At 49.6% G+C, this 15,618-nt stretch overlaps 5 protein-coding genes across 5 annotated transcripts; 2 read left to right on the forward strand and 3 right to left on the reverse strand.

The window, feature by feature from the left end:
• Positions 1 to 1,184: 1,184 nt before the first annotated feature.
• On the reverse strand, positions 1,185 to 3,867 carry N7537_004444 (putative DUF221 domain protein; the record flags this gene model as incomplete). The annotated part of the gene is made up of 4 exons (XM_056895501.1): positions 1,185 to 2,179; positions 2,243 to 3,407; positions 3,474 to 3,638; positions 3,700 to 3,867. The coding sequence occupies 4 exons, from the start codon at positions 3,865 to 3,867 to the stop codon at positions 1,185 to 1,187; spliced, it is 2,493 nt and encodes an 830-aa protein (XP_056755249.1).
• A 579-nt stretch (positions 3,868 to 4,446) lies between these two features.
• Positions 4,447 to 9,175, reverse strand: N7537_004445 (putative glycogen debranching enzyme Gdb1; the record flags this gene model as incomplete). Its single annotated transcript, XM_056895502.1, has 3 exons — positions 4,447 to 4,515; positions 4,577 to 8,894; positions 8,958 to 9,175. 3 exons carry the CDS (start codon positions 9,173 to 9,175, stop codon positions 4,447 to 4,449), a joined length of 4,605 nt encoding a protein of 1,534 aa, XP_056755250.1.
• A 431-nt stretch (positions 9,176 to 9,606) lies between these two features.
• Positions 9,607 to 11,110, reverse strand: N7537_004446 (glycerol-3-phosphate dehydrogenase family protein; the record flags this gene model as incomplete). Its single annotated transcript, XM_056895503.1, has 4 exons — positions 9,607 to 9,694; positions 9,768 to 9,819; positions 9,867 to 10,990; positions 11,049 to 11,110. The coding sequence occupies 4 exons, from the start codon at positions 11,108 to 11,110 to the stop codon at positions 9,607 to 9,609; spliced, it is 1,326 nt and encodes a 441-aa protein (XP_056755251.1).
• A 570-nt stretch (positions 11,111 to 11,680) lies between these two features.
• Positions 11,681 to 12,255, forward strand: N7537_004447 (FAM207/SLX9 family protein; the record flags this gene model as incomplete). Its single annotated transcript, XM_056895504.1, has 2 exons — positions 11,681 to 11,683; positions 11,749 to 12,255. 2 exons carry the CDS (start codon positions 11,681 to 11,683, stop codon positions 12,253 to 12,255), a joined length of 510 nt encoding a protein of 169 aa, XP_056755252.1.
• A 1,288-nt stretch (positions 12,256 to 13,543) lies between these two features.
• Positions 13,544 to 15,441, forward strand: N7537_004448 (putative ATP-dependent Clp protease; the record flags this gene model as incomplete). Its single annotated transcript, XM_056895505.1, has 2 exons — positions 13,544 to 13,982; positions 14,030 to 15,441. 2 exons carry the CDS (start codon positions 13,544 to 13,546, stop codon positions 15,439 to 15,441), a joined length of 1,851 nt encoding a protein of 616 aa, XP_056755253.1.
• Positions 15,442 to 15,618: the final 177 nt, after the last annotated feature.

The raw sequence follows: 15,618 nt of genomic DNA on the forward strand, positions 1-15,618 counted from the left end.
ATTCCAGAGGATCTCGGGGGAAGAAAATTAAGGAATGCGCCCCGGATGCAGTGCATGGCTTGGCACTTATCGAACCTCACCGCTTACATGCATGTCTCTAATCGTGTGATGATCATAACAAGAAGACTATACTAAGATCCCTGAACAATCAGTATTTAGTTCAGTGTATCCCACATTCCTCAACGGCCAAGAATACTTTGTTTTGTCTCTGTTCTTTTCTTACTGTTTCATCTCCTCACCGCAAGAGAGACAACTGTGCCATCCCCCACCGCTCAGGAATGCGCCCCGACCATGTGGACCCCAGGGATTCCAGAAGACGGTGATTCCGTAGGTGTTCGAGGTATGTCCGCACTGGAGTTTAGATCGAACCGAATTGTGAATTTGGATCGGATGCAAAGATGGGTTATTGGACAAAAAATGTATTGTTTTCATATCGATGTCTATAGATCACAATTGTGATGTAGCCCCTAGCAGAATGATGTTTCAGGCCGCCTCATTGAAGTCGAACCCTTTGCCCGCACTTTTTTCTTTGGAAAATCGTGGCAAGTCGCGTACATCCAAATACTTCTGCATTTGATGTAGAAGAAGCATGCGAGTTCAGTTTTCTCACCCGCTCTTTCTTCGGTTAGACCGTGTATTGACTTCGTGCTCAGACACTGCCACGTTTCCCGCGGGCTTATTTTGGAACTGAGGAATGTGAGGAAAGAGTAATACTTAGCGAACCCGATTTGGATCTTTACCGAGGAATCCTAGATACGAGATATGCCGCGGTTGGAGCCTGGATTGTGTTCGAAAGTCAACCGCTCACGCCTGATCACGCCTGACGGGTAGAAAGTGACAAAATTCAGGAATCATCAGTATCATACAGAATCTATACTCTACTTTGACATAAACACTGAAATACATAAACGAAAGGATTGAAAAATTGAATAACAAAAATATCAATTACTGCATGGGAGGGGAATAGCGAGGGACAGGCGAGACGAGCCCGACAAAAGGAAAGCCAATATGCCACACAAGGATATCATAACCATGAAAACATATCAGAACAAGATAGTGAAATGCGAAGGTATCAAGATCGTAAAACATGATGGGTCAAAGACATATGCAGGAGAAAAAAATGTGTATTGTCAAACGGGACAAGGGTAGATCATGCGAAGCTAGAATCCGCACAACCGGCGAGATCAAACGTTCGGTGTCTGATGAGCCTCGAAAGTGGACGCACCATTTCCATTGCCTCGAGCAGGGTGGTGACCGGGAAGCCAGGCGGCATGCAGCGGGACAATCAAGCTCGGGTTGACGTACTTCTTCAGCCGCAGCCCAAGGTCCTGTCCGCCAATACGTATCGGAAGGCTATCGCGATCCATGCCTGATGGCGGTGAGAGGCTCGATGAAGGCGATGGGGAGATGTCGCCACCACCCGGCTGGTCCCGATTGATACTCTTGAGGGCAATGAATTTCATCAAGGGCTCGTATGTACGCCCAAACCAATATGAAAACCAAACGGTGAAGCCTAGAAGTGGCACCAGGAGTAGAGACCGGGTGATGGCTCGGCGCAGAGCCAGAACGCCAATCATGGCCAGCTGGTGAACCAACAGCCCCACGAATACGCGGTTGCAAATCATTGGCCATGCGCGACCCGTGGAATGTTGCTGGTGATCCATGGCATACAGCAGTTGGTATTTGTAGATAAATTTGCCGACTGTGAAGTAAATCAGGCCGAATAGGCAGATCAGCCACGAGCTCGGGAACACACTGTAAACCACGCAGATAACCAATATCAAGATGGTTTGGGGGATGGAGAACCCGTAGCTAAACTTGGGAGGGGTTGACAGCTCCGCATATTCTCGAGGCGTGCGGGCAGACAGGAAGTGGAAGGGGTATAGTGCGACACTTCCAAATTCAAGGAGTCGGAAGGGGAAAAGGCCCAACCCCTGAAGAATCAACAGGTTGATGTAGAATGGAGCCAGGCCTTCGAGGGAATTGGCTAGTGCGAGGGCAATCGTTGTAGAATCTTTGAATGCATCCCGAAGGCTTTCCCAGAACCCATAGAAACCACTTGCTGTTCCGAACACAGTGAATAGAAGGAACAGATTGAAGAACGAGAAGAAGAAGTTCTTGGAGATAACGGACAGCTCAACATCACCACGTGACATCATTCCTTGGTTATTTGAGAGCCCTGCAAAGAGGATCAGTGATTTGAACGACTACAAGAAGGGGAATGTTGAATGGGAAAACTTACACTCATACAGATAAGGCACAGCTACCGTCAACAGAGAGAATGCGAGGGTAGGCAATCCCGTTTGAACCAACGACTTGATGATCGGATGCTCCTGGAGGAACTCGGCCAGCCGGGGGACAATCGTCTCAAGAGTCTTCAGCTCCAGCAATGAGGCAATAGGTACCAAGAGCACAGACCAAAACACGGTGAGGAATGCTATAACGAAGGTGATGGACCATGACTGAACCATTCGTCGAGTACGAGACAAGTAAGTATTTTTCCAAATAACATCTGCCGGCGCCGGTGCAAGTCGAGCAAACATTTGCATTGGGTGCGGATCAAGGATCGCCTGAACAAGCATTTGAGATGCGGCGATTGACTCCATCGTGACGAAAGCAATCTCGGTACTAAGATATTCTTTCTCTCGGGCGTTTTGAATATGTTCATCAATCTTCCGTAGCTTTTCCTCATAGTAATCGATTGCATCGATCATGCGGAAACGAAGCTTGAATGGACCGTACCAGATACGAACCTTGGGTCTTTCATTCGCATAACCTGAGACATCCTCGTTCTCGTGTCCGGACAGGAGCCCGGACCGTTCATCGTCTGCATCACGGGGTTGTTGTTCGGTCAGCGGCAACGTATTTCCATCGCTCTTTGGGCGCTTGTATCCCATGTGCTTTGTCCATGCTCTCTCAAGTTCACGGATCACTTTCATTCTCTCGTCGATCAATTCGTCTAGCTCACGCCACTGTCGGCATACCGTGATACTCTCAACATTGCCGACTCGCAGGCCTTCCACAAATTCTTTGATCTTATCTTCGGTCCCCAAGTCGTGTGGGATCCCGGACAAGCGAATGGTGCGATCAGTGGTGCTAGTCTGATTCCCGAGATAGGTTTGTCGAGTGCGGATGATTACCTTTGTCTCATCAAGAAGCATGTAGATGGCCAATCCACTGAAGACATATGCGAACAATACATAAATCCACAGATATGCAGGGTCTGTAACTGGCTTTTCCTTTTCATTTCCGCCCATTGGACTCATGGTCTTATTGCCAGGGACGTTATCCCAGCCAGGAACTCCGTATTGGCCGGTGTATTTGTAATGCATAGGGAGGATGATCGCAACAGCGAAGATAAAGACAGCCAAGAGGAACCGGATCGCAAACTTGAAGAAAGACAAGAACTACCCAGAGACTCAAGTTAGCAATGGTCTATTGTCTGGCAGAGAAGCCAAAGCAGTTGAACATACCACATATGCATCTAGGCCCGCAGACTGCAGCACTTCCTCTTCTGTAATCTGATGGAGAACGGGAATCCAACCAAAAAGGGTGTCCGGAAGTTCAGGTAACTGCGAGGCAGCGTTTCTTTGTCGTCGTCGCGCGGCATATAACTCTGTCCATTTTGGCCGCAAGATCTAGAAATGAAACTATCAGCGATGAACAAGACCCACACCTCATAGTGACAGAAACACATACACAGAATGTCAAAAAGGCGCTGAGACCCAGCGCGGAGCTAATCACAAATTGCGTGTACAGATCGCGCTGTTCTTTTAACTGGTCATCCCACCGCCTCTTGCTTCCATCATCGGGTTTATCGGCAAGCAAGGTCAACACAGCGGAGGTCGCTGATGCCGTAAGAGACATGACTCTGTTTTATAAGGGGTCTCCGCACTCCGGCTTTCCGGGGGCTTCGACGACCGAGGGGCTGTCGGAGCTAGTGGTTCGTCAAGGGCATGCGGCAGATTTCCGTTGATCACCGAAATGACTGACGTCAGGGAGATTGGATGGCCAACTGTTGGAGACGATTTGATTGCTGCTTATGCCGCGATTGTTGTTCGAGAATTTCGCTTTGGTTTTCGAGAGGAGGTTGTGAACAATCGGTGAGTTTCCCCCTTTGTTTTTCTGCTTTTCATTCAAACCTTCCCCAAGGTTCAATGACGGCTTCCGGAGCCGGGCTGCATATGGATGAGTCATCAGTTATGCGCATAACCCCGTGATTCATCTATTGCCTGATCTATGCAGCAAGGAGAGCATTGAACATTTACACTGACTAAATTTTGAAATGCTTTATACAAATCGTATAGTTTAAAGTGCAATAGATCTGACGCGGTGCAACCATGGATCTAGTTAAGATGCCGGAAAAAAATCTCTTAATGCATGATATCTAATATGAGATGTGTTCAGGGGAATAGCAATCGTGTATCCAAAAGTCAAAAACCAAATCTAGGAATGCTTGGATGCATCATAGTAAAGGTCAAGCAGACATCCGGCGGACCAGGTCTGAGTGGGTGACTATATTTTTTGTTAGGATCCTGCACAAATTGGCATATATATCAAAACAAATGTAACTCACCGAATCATTACAATACTCTCCAGCCTTGTTCGTCAATTCTGGTAGTCCCTTCCAAGAGCTCTCCCGCAATGCCTTCTTGCAACCATCAAGTCGTCGGGTGACTTGCTGGAAGCACTCAGTCCGTTCCTCAGGCGTCTTTCGGCGCAGAAGATCGAAATGCAATAGAGCACGGAGGAAATAACCGCGTTGCCAGATCCACTCCGGACCCTGATGATAATTACGACCCTTGGCAGTTGCGAAGTCATCGGAGTCGTCAGAGTTTATGTAGTTTGGACGGTAGTTGAGATCGGATGGGTCCAGTGTCGACATGCCCACAGGGCCCAAAATTACGGAGTCGGCAATCGATAGAGCCACGAGAGCCTTTGCAGGCGTGAATAGCTCTGGAGCGACTGACATTGCGACGGGGAAGTTGGCACGGAGCTGGTAATCTTCGTAAGGCTTGCCAGACTTGTACAAATCCTTGTAGATTCCCCGGCGGTTGACGATTTTCGCGTCCACCTCGTACTGACTGTCTTCGCTGGGATCGAGTGGAACAAAGTAGCACCGCTCGAAGTTGTCCTTGATTTTGCGGCCCCATTCGGCAAAAGTGATTTTTTTGCCATCGCCGATATCCACGCCCTCATGGGGATACGCCTTGGATTCGTGGAGACGTGTCAGCCACGCCAGAGCGCTGTAGGCGAGCCCAGTAATCTCAATAGCAGCACCATCGCGGGGAGTTCCAGGGAATCCCTTGTTTCCTGCCTTAGTGCTCTCTCCCATCTTGTCTTGCCAAGTACCACAGTTATCCTGGTTGCCACCGAAAATCAGACCCGTTTCCCAGTCAACCTTGACGTTGATCTGGAAGCCTTCGGGTTTCATCTGACGATCAAGGTCGGGGCCAGCGTTGTATTCTCTGAAAGACATACCAGAGGCATGTCTTTGGAATACTTCCTGGATGCATTCAAGAAGAGTCGGGGACTGAGAGTATGCCCGAGAATCATCGAAGGGGAACCAAGTGTCGTCATAAGGCAAGAATCGTCTTGGAATTTTCTCTTGCAAGATATCAATGCCATTAGGCGCAATTTCGACAAAGTCCTGGATCGCCTGCATGAAGAACCAGACGGAGTCCCGAGAATTGTATCGTGGCAATTTTCCGCTACTCAGCAGATTGGGAATCATGCCATGCTTGAGCACACTCGCAAAAGCGATAATATGCTCCTTAGCATCATCAAAGCGTTGAGTGCAAAGGAATAAGCCACGGATGGAGATGAAAATATCTCTTCCCCAGCATCTTGCCCAGTCAACTGCAAAATGAGGCAGTCCGGCTGCAAGACTGGGGACCATCTTGGTGGGCCACAAGGATGCCGATTTCACATAGCCGGTTTGTTGAACACTGACCATAGCCAATTGATGAATGAACTCCTGGCCATGCCGCACATTGTCTCCAAGGAGATGAATACCTCTCTTCCACGCAGCATTGTATGCAACCTGCAGAATGATTGCGAAATACCTTGGGAAAAGGAAGTTGGGCAAGTTACGGACAGTGTCGAACCTCTCACGAAGCCATGTGGCAGGCTTTTTCAATGCAACATATCCTTCCTTGGAAGCCGCCTTCTCCATGCGACCAATGATGTAATCCAAAGCCCACTGACCCTCTCGCAAGTGATCGCAGAGTGGGTGGCCAAGTTGGTTATACTTGATGATATCCTCAAGAACACTCCACCAGCCCTGGAGACCAGCATAGACCATAGGATCATGCTTTGGAATGTTGTATATGCCATCCTGACCGTCGCTATAGTCCCTCTCTTCAGCTTCGCAACGGTATAGCACAAAGTTCAGATCAATCAAGCTGAGCTCAGAGAATGCGTCGTCCGCGCCATTGGCGAGGTTGTTTTCAAATCCATCGGCATGATCTGCGCCGGGAATCCATGTCTCAAAAAGAGCAATGGAACCAGGAACAAGGGACTCTAGTACGGATATTTTGACATTTTTGTCGTTTTGTTCGATTTTGGTGCCTTCTATGTCGCGGGTATGGCTGGGAAGACCCTTCAAGTACTTGTTATCGGCCAGGACTTTCGCCTTTGCTTCATCGTTGGCATCAACCTCAAGCTGCCACGATCCGATATGCTTGGCACTGGTACCGGCGATATGAGTGGGAGCGAGAATCGCACCACTCTCATTGCCGGGGAATGCGGTATGTGCGACCAAGAAGATACCTTTTCTGGTCTTAGGGTGGACTCTGTGGACAGTGATGAACTCACCGTCGTGATGGATGTGAGTTTCGTCATAGCCTTCGACTCCCATCATAGTGTGGAGTTCATTCAGAAGCTTCTTGACACCACCGATTCCACCCTCTCCAGATCCGACCACCAGACTATCGGAATCAGAGGAGTGGGAGACGTATTTTCGAGTCTCGTGGACGAGATCGATGAGTTTGGGATACACCTCGTCGTAGCCCATCACACTTCCAGTGGCCGAGGCACACATTGCCACAAGGGCAGCATTTGGAAGAGTGTCTCTGGCGTCGCGTTTCTGAGCAGGGAGCTCATTGTCATGGGTACAGTCCATGAACAAGGCCGGCACTGGACAGGGCCGAATATGGGTGATCTTTTCGTCAGTCTTGCCTGACCTAGCTGACGTAATGGCATGGCTACTGCCAGCAGAAGGTAAATCCATCTCGAAGCTACCGATCGGCTGACCACCATGACGGTGAACAAGGCGACTCAGCTCCTCAGTGCTCCAAGCCTGCATAGCCTCACGAATCAGAGCATTGATACCCAAGCGTTTGACGAAGACATAGTCGGCCTCCTCCGAGCCCGTAAAGAGTTCCGCGAACACAGTCAAGTCAGGCCGAACTTTGCGAGCTTCGTCCAGCAAATATTCCGCAACCACTAGCGGCGTCGAATGGCAATTATCAATTCGGAAACCACTGAAGTACTTGGCCATAAGGCGGGTATACTGCGTCATAAAGTCCCAGAGGAAAGGACTATCTTCGGGGGAGGATCCGTATCGGAGCTTTACGCAATCACCCCACACAATAACTTCGCGGCGTAGGTAGGCCCTGGAATCGGGCCCGGCGTTATCTTTCATCGCGTCGGCATTCCAGATCCAACCGTTATTGACCAAAGCCAGGGCTTTGGGATCGTGCTTCTTCGTGACATCATTAACAGGAAGGCGGGTAAAGTAAGTCTCAATCAACGGGTTTTCTTTGGTGACAGGGCCCAGCTTGGGACCATGATCCTCAATTCTGAGATACTTGATGCGGTTGAACAGTTGGTCCATAATAGCATCAACGTCTGCATCATACTCCTTGTAGAATGGCAAGTTGGCCTCATCGAGGAGCTGGGACAGAGACGCTTCGATATCGTCGAGATTGGTGTGTCCCTCATTGTAATCCCCAAAAAGCACATTTAAAGCAACTGCTCCAAACTTTGGGTCGACAGCACGGCCATACCGCCCGAGAACCTGCTTGACGGATGGAATTCCAATCTCACGGAGAACGTTGGCTTGTTGCGTGAGCGACCAGTTTTTGAACTGCTGCATCTCGTCCCGTCCGACGAGCGCAGGATCGATGCTTGCATTGATCCATTCATCCAAAATATTCTTAACATTATTCTTTACGTCGAGAACGTAAAACTCCCATAGACGAGTTCCATCAATGGCTTGCTTGCGTGCCGCGTTCATGACGGTCACCAGATCTTCTTCGTTTTTGAACTCTGTCGGAAGACCGATATCCTGGAGGCTATCGCCAAATTTCAAAAGCGCCGAGTCTAGCTCGAGTGCTGCCTCCAGCCATGGCGCGGTCTCCACGCTGTATCCAGACTCGGGATGCTCCTCCAGCCACTTGCTATTATGAGCCGTGTGGTTCCAGACCACATCCGTCAATGTGAGAAGACCATAATCTTTCTCCATCTTCGCGACCAACGACGTGACATCGTCTTCTCCATTAGGGAAAAAGTCGCTGTCGAATGTCAATTGATCAAAAATACTGTAGGGCGAGTTGGATGCGCCACGCTGCATGAGAGGTGTGAAGTGAACCATGTTGTAGTTCCGCTGACCAATTCCGCGAAGGTGTCTGTCCCAGTCTGTAGGATATTGACCCATAAACTTCGAGATCACCGAGAAGATAGAGAGTGCATTGAGCGGCAAGTCTTTCCCCTGAAGGGTAAGTTTAGGCGACACGTCAATGTAGTGAACAGGGGTCTGAGTCGGCTCCGGAGCAGAAACCTCCTCAACTGAGAACACTGGCAGTGGGGAAAAGGTTGTGTAAAAAGCAAACGCTCCCGCGGATGTCACAGGGATATCGATCTGAATGTTCTCGTTGAAGTTTGGCTGCAGTCTGCTTCTGTTCAGTAACCGCCACTCTCAATTTAGACAGCATATAAGAACTGAGAAGATCTACCTGAACTCCCGGAATGAGCAACGTTCAAAGGGCTTTCCCTCCTCGGGAATATTCACCCAGAGACTGCCTTGTCGGCAAATGGAGCTCGTTCCTTCAATGATGAATCGAAGCACGTATCCAGATTTCGGCGGCGGCGCCAGGTAAATGTACCCACCGGGTACGTCTGGAGAACCGTCATCCTTCAATGGAAGCAAGTAGACCTGACGTGGGGAGGCCATTGCGATAGGTCGATAACGATTGGATGAATCCAGGATCTACACCAACGGATCGTGAGAGTACAGGAGAATTGGGAACGTTCCACCCTACTTTCACTGCGATAGCGAAGAGGACAGAGAGGTGAGACTTCAAAGAATATTTAAGGAGAAAAAAAAAAAAAAAAAAAAAGAATTGAAAAGCAGGGAAGGAAAAGTCGGGGACAGAGGACCTAGCGTTCCCCTCATATGTTCCTGGAGAAAGCCCAGACCACGCGGGGAATGACATCATCCATTTTCCTTTAGTATTCTTACCTACGTCGATGTACATTGAATTGTATGCACGAATCGAACAGTCTTAGATTCAAATCAAATGTCTAGAATATAATCCGCATGCAGTTCATAAATACAGGTCATGAAAGTCTATACAATGTCCAATGCCCAATCCAAGCCCTAAATTATAATCGCGCAGCACTGAAGCGAGCGCCATTATCCTCGTCATTGGAATTTTGTGATGCAGAAATCGGGGCTCGGGCCTGAGGAGGGCTATAAGGGAAACAAACGTTTTGATAAGTAACACGAACATAACAAAAGGACATTAGATGGGACTTGTTTTTACCGCTCAATGTAAGAAGGAATCTCCTCGACCTTCATGGTTCCCTCCAAAATACCTGTGAAACGTTAGCTTGGATCGAGTGGTCACAGGGGGTGATCTCACGGAAAACAGCAGTGAACAGAGGGAACTCATGCTCCATGCCCTGGTTCTTGAGGAAGCTGTTCACTTCCACAGCAGTCAGAGTACCCTGCAACTTCTGGCCGTTGAGCTCAGTCCTCTCGATCTCCTCAATAGGCTGATTGCGCTCAACGCTGTACTTGGCACACCGGAAGTTACGACCACTGCTGGAGCTAGTGATCAAGTCTGCCACACCGGCACTCTCATCGGTGAAGGTGCGGTTGTCAATCGTGGCGCTGAAGAACGTATCTCCGAACTTGACCATCTCCATCAAGCCCACGCGCATGATAGCAGCCTTGGCGTTATCACCCCATCCCATGCCGACAACCCAACCAGCGGCCAGAGCAACAACGTTCTTAAGTGCGCCACTGATAGACACACCAGCAACATCGTTGACAACACGCACGTGGAAATAATGGCGGTGGAAGAGGGTCTTCAGCACGGCATGGTCGACAGGAGGATATTCTGACGGCAAGGCCTGCAACTTGACCTCCGAGATTCGACCCGAGGTATCCTTGTGTTGGAACTCCACCAAGTTGGTTGTGGAAGAAGAAGGCGACCGCTGGGGAGTGGGAACCTGGGAGTCCATGTGTGGGGGGTCGTAGGCGACGCTGGTCTCGGACCACTTCTCTTGGGCGACCTCATTGGCGATGTTTGCACCAGACAGGGCACCACAATAGATGCCAAGGATTCTACCAATGGTCTCAGAGAAGAGGTGGATACCTGTTCCGTTGACGTCCACACCCTTAATGCAAGAGATGCCACGGGCGTAGGGGAGGATCTTGCCCTTGATTTGTTCGCAGGTCTTAATGATGAATTGATGAGGCAGGTTGAAGATGAGAAGTGTGCTATCCTTCACCGCATCCTCTAGGGACGGGTTGGCGTGCAGATTGACTGGCAATTGGATTCCTGGGAGGTACTTGACATTCTCATGGACATTGTTAATCACCTCAGTCAATTTCTGGGGGCCAGCGTTCGAGGCATTGTAGTTCTTAGAAGTCTTCGGAACCTCGACATTCTCCTCAAATACCCACATCTCAACCTTCTCCTCAAAGAGGTCGGGGTTGCTGGCCGCATTTTCGGCAACGATCTTGGCGATGGCGCAGCCCCTATCGAGTAACACAATCAGCACAAATCCACCGCCCTTTTTAGGGACTGATTTCTTACCAGTTACCGGAGCCTACCACCGTGATCTTGTGCTTGCGCTGATAAGGAGTGACAGAACCCATGGTGTGTGTAGAAGAAACAATTGATCTACGGGAAAGAGGTCCGGAGAAGGTGGGTTTAAAAGGTGAAGAAGAAATCGGCGGGGGCAAACGGTGTGGATTTATGAATGGGGTCTGGAACCGGGTGGCTGACCGGGCGAGTGACCGAGGTCGAAATGCGGTCGAGGTGTGAGGAACGCAGATCCGACGTAGGTTGAGACGTATATCCATACAAGTTATCGTGTTGGGACCCCCAATGATTTCAGCCTTTTCGGGATTGCCTTCTGACCACCAATTCTGATGTCACCGGAAAGCCGTCGAAATTCGGAGAGGGCAATTTAGCGCACGAGAACCTTGATAACGTCAGTCAAAGCGGACTTTGGTTTTTTTTTTCTTTCTCTTTTTTCTCTTTTTTCTTTTTGCCTTTGACACACACATGAACTAATTGATCTGAAGAGCCAAACAACGTTGAGTTCCTGAGAAGAACAGTGGGTAGAGTGGAACCAGGCGGTGAACAATTGGAGTTGGGGTTTCGCTTTTCCCGTCGCAAATTCGTCTTTTCGTTGCTCCCCGCTGTAGATCTCACATGCCAACATGGTAAGCTGCCCTATTACTTATCTCGTTCCACTTTCAGCCGGTTAATTATCGTTCTATCTTCACAGGCTCCTATTCGCAAATCAACGAAAACTGCCTCGGGCAGAGGCGCGATAGCCAAACCCAGTGTCTTTGGCGACGAATTTCGCACAAGCAAGAGGGATAAACGTCAGATCAAGCATGCTGCCCTCGTGTCTAAGATCGAGAAAGATTCCCAGAAGACTCCCAAGCGTCGACGAGCGTCAAAAAAACTTGTCGCTAACCTCGAATCCTTGGCCGATGCCTTGCCCGAGGCTGAAGAATCCACCGATGCCGCCAGTCAAGTGAATGTGATCAAGCAGAAGACCCTGAGGCACAAGCCAGGTGCACTGAAGCGCCGGGAAAAACTCGAGAAATTGGAGCGAGACCGCTTCAACAAGAACCTGACCGAGATGTCCAACATCACATCAGCCCCGGCTGCCAACACTGGCGAGGCGAGTACCGAGTCGAACCCGACGGCTGGTCGGTGGTCGGCTCTCCGTAACTTCATCTCACAGACGATGGAACAGCAGCCTGTGTTTAAGGCGAATAAATAAGGGTGGTCAGGATGAACATAAAATCACTCGGTCGGTGACCGAGCTACCACTGTGGTTGCTGCTAGCCGTGAATATTTGTCTAACTAGTGAAATCCGGCAATAACGTGGGAAAAGAAAAAGCATCCATAGGCTCTCCTCAAAGTTGAGTTTCGGCGAATACACTGGAGTGTATAGCGCTCAACCAAACTACGATCGAACCACTTGCTTCTATTGGATTTAAACGGTGAAATCTGCACCTGGTCCCAAGAAGCTCTTGCGGTTTAAGCATTGCTATATTCCCGGGGAATACAACGCCTTCCGGGGCCACGGACGCCATCGAACAGCCCCGACATTAGAAAGCAATAACCAAATACCCATCATTGTCATCAAAGAGCTGCATCTATCTTACTATTTTACCCTCTTTCCACCCGTAGGTACCAGAACTGGATTTGCAACAACTCAAATATTGAAAGCTGACTAGACAGCCAACTTATAACCTCAAGCGCAATTTTGCATAATCCCAATATCGGCTGCCCAACCCTTTCTAGAAGGAAGTGCACTAAGGTCCCATACCTGCTTAGAAATATAGAGATAAGGATCTCTGTCTTCTCGGAATACTCCTGCACATTTGCTTTATTGAGATAAGCACTCATCTTGGCATCGCCACGAACGAACCAGAGGGATTTTTCATTTGTGGCATTATTGTTGGCATACTACCGTGCAACCTTGAGTTGCGTCAGCGGTTTAACCTTGTGCGATCGCCAGATCAGTAATGGTTTTTCTTCAAGCTGGGTTGACAGGGCTGTTGATTTTGTTGGCGTGAGCTGAGACTGCTCCATTTGCGACCACATATCTACAAGGTACCCCCTGGGCCACATTGGAGGCTACTGGATGATTGCACTAGGAGTTTCTGTGTAGGTACCGTTTGTCGAAGGTGCTCGCTGTAATGCGTCAATGAATATTTGACGCGAGACTTCTTGTGTTTTATATAGAAAAGTTCTCTGCGAATTCCATGCTTTTTACCACCTTCCCATACATCTAAAAACATTAAAAAGAACATTTAAACAGACCACCAAACAGACATGACTAGGCTTAGGTTATATGGATAATTGTAGTTGAATTTATCCGTGAATAGCCGGACCACCTGTTCATCAAGCAGATGACTCATCAGATAAGATCACCTGCGGGGAAAGCTATCCGGTATCTGATCCATCGCTCTCCAATCCTCCGAGGTCCTTCCTTTACTTGGTGATTTCAGGGCTCTCTATCAGTCTCTCATAAATCCTTTGTAACTTACTGGTGCCCAGCAATGCTGTGGCTGCATTTCCAGCGTCGCCTCCCGGCCACCTTGGCTCGTCGTGACATTGTCCGGTGTCGGCTTCCTCAATCATACAGCTGGTCCACACGCCAACTCTCTAGCTCCTCCACCACTTTTCCGACATTGTCTCAATTCAACCGGTCAGAATTCACAAGTCAGCCATTTACTGGTAGCTATGAAACTGGACTCCCTACTCCCGGGCCATTAGGATCAACCCCGGCCTTTGGCGCCCCCCGCATCACACCGAAAGTGTTAAAGCAATATCTCGATCAATATGTCGTCGGTCAGGATCGCGCAAAGAAAGTGCTCAGTGTCGCCGTGTACAATCACTACCAGCGCGTGCAAGAGTTAGTGCGCCGGGAGGAAGAAGCAGCCGAGGCTCTCGCGAAGCGTCAGCGGAGGGAAGCACTCGAGATTCATCCCTTGGACGGTATATTACCTGTTGATTTTGATGCTGTCGCTCATTTTCTAATTTAGTTTTCGATACAGCAGATAATACCACAGGCGCGCAGAAGACTGCCAGCGTACCTCAGACCCCTAAATCCCGCCAAAACACGCCCTTGGAGCAAGCAGACTTCGCCGATGCATCGCCGCTACACCTTGAAAAGTCCAATATTTTGTTACTTGGCCCGTCTGGTGTAGGAAAGACACTTATGGCAAAGACTCTTGCTCGGGTTCTTTCTGTGCCTTTTAGTATTTCCGACTGCACTGTGTTCACCCAGGCCGGTTACATTGGAGAGGACGCGGAAGTGTGTGTTCACCGACTTTTGGCAGCTGCAGACTACAACGTGGAGCAGGCAGAGCGTGGAATTATTGTTCTCGATGAGGTGGACAAGATTGCAGCTGCGAAGGTTAGTCATGGCAAAGATGTCGGTGGTGAAGGAGTACAGCAGGCGCTTCTCAAGATCATTGAAGGCACGACCGTGCAGGTCCAGGCCAAGCCAGAGAAGAATCCCCGCGCAACTAGCCCCCCGAATAGCTTCCCCTCCAACAGTCCCTTAGGGAATGGGCCATTCCAACCCAATAACCCCAATCCAGGCGCTAAGGGAGAAGTGTACAATGTGCGAACAGACAACATCTTGTTTGTGTTCTCTGGCGCCTTCGTTGGACTGCACAAAGCCATCATGGATCGAATATCCCGTGGGTCCATAGGCTTTGGTCAGCCAGTTCGACCCGCCTCAAACACTAGTGATTTTCCTGGCTCGCCAAATATCTCTACAAACCAACCACTTCCAATCCTTCCAGGGTCTGACGAAGAAGCACTGTATAAGAAACACCTCCCTTTCTTCTCCTCTGCCTCGCCAGCCGGTTCTGGCGCTGAGCCAACCTATTTCAACGCACTCGACCTATTAACACCTTCGGACCTGCAAAGCTACGGCTTCATCCCTGAACTGATCGGCAGGATTCCCGTCACCGCCGCTCTCTCTGCACTATCTCAACCCTTGCTTATGCGCATCCTAACCGAACCCCGCAACTCCCTTCTAGCCCAATACACGACCCTGTTCTCCCTCTCCGGTATTGAGCTGCGCTTCACCACACCGGCACTCCACAAAGTCGCCGGCAATGCCTTTACAATGGGCACCGGCGCACGCGCGCTACGAACTGAGATGGAGACCATTCTCAGTGACGCCATGTTCGAAGCGCCCGGCTCGAGTGTGAAATTCGTCCTCGTGACCCAGGCTGTAGCTGAACGCAAGGAACAGCCTATCTACCTTGCCCGTGGACAGGGAGGACGTTTCCATGCTATGATTTCCGCCGAGGAAAGCCAGTGGGAAGCAAAGACTCGCGGGGAGAAGAAAGACCAGGATCAAAAGACTAAGACGCAAGATGATGCGGATGGCTCCAATGCGTCAAACTTCCAGGAGTACCGGAATCGAGCGACTGGTTGAGTGTAAATAAATGGTATGCATTCATCTCATCTCTGGCGACTATTTTTTATCTTTCCGGGTGTTGTTCTTCGTGTCCCAGTTGCATTGGCGGCAATTAGCGTGCAGCTTAACAAAGCCATACTTTCTGAATTGCGAGCGTTCGTATGATAGGCCGCCCATTACTGATCAAGCGTTGGA

Source organism: Penicillium hordei (genome assembly GCF_028827395.1).
Source record: "Penicillium hordei strain IBT 12815 chromosome Unknown utg000002l_segment0_segment0, whole genome shotgun sequence".
NCBI lineage: Eukaryota > Fungi > Ascomycota > Eurotiomycetes > Eurotiales > Aspergillaceae > Penicillium > Penicillium hordei.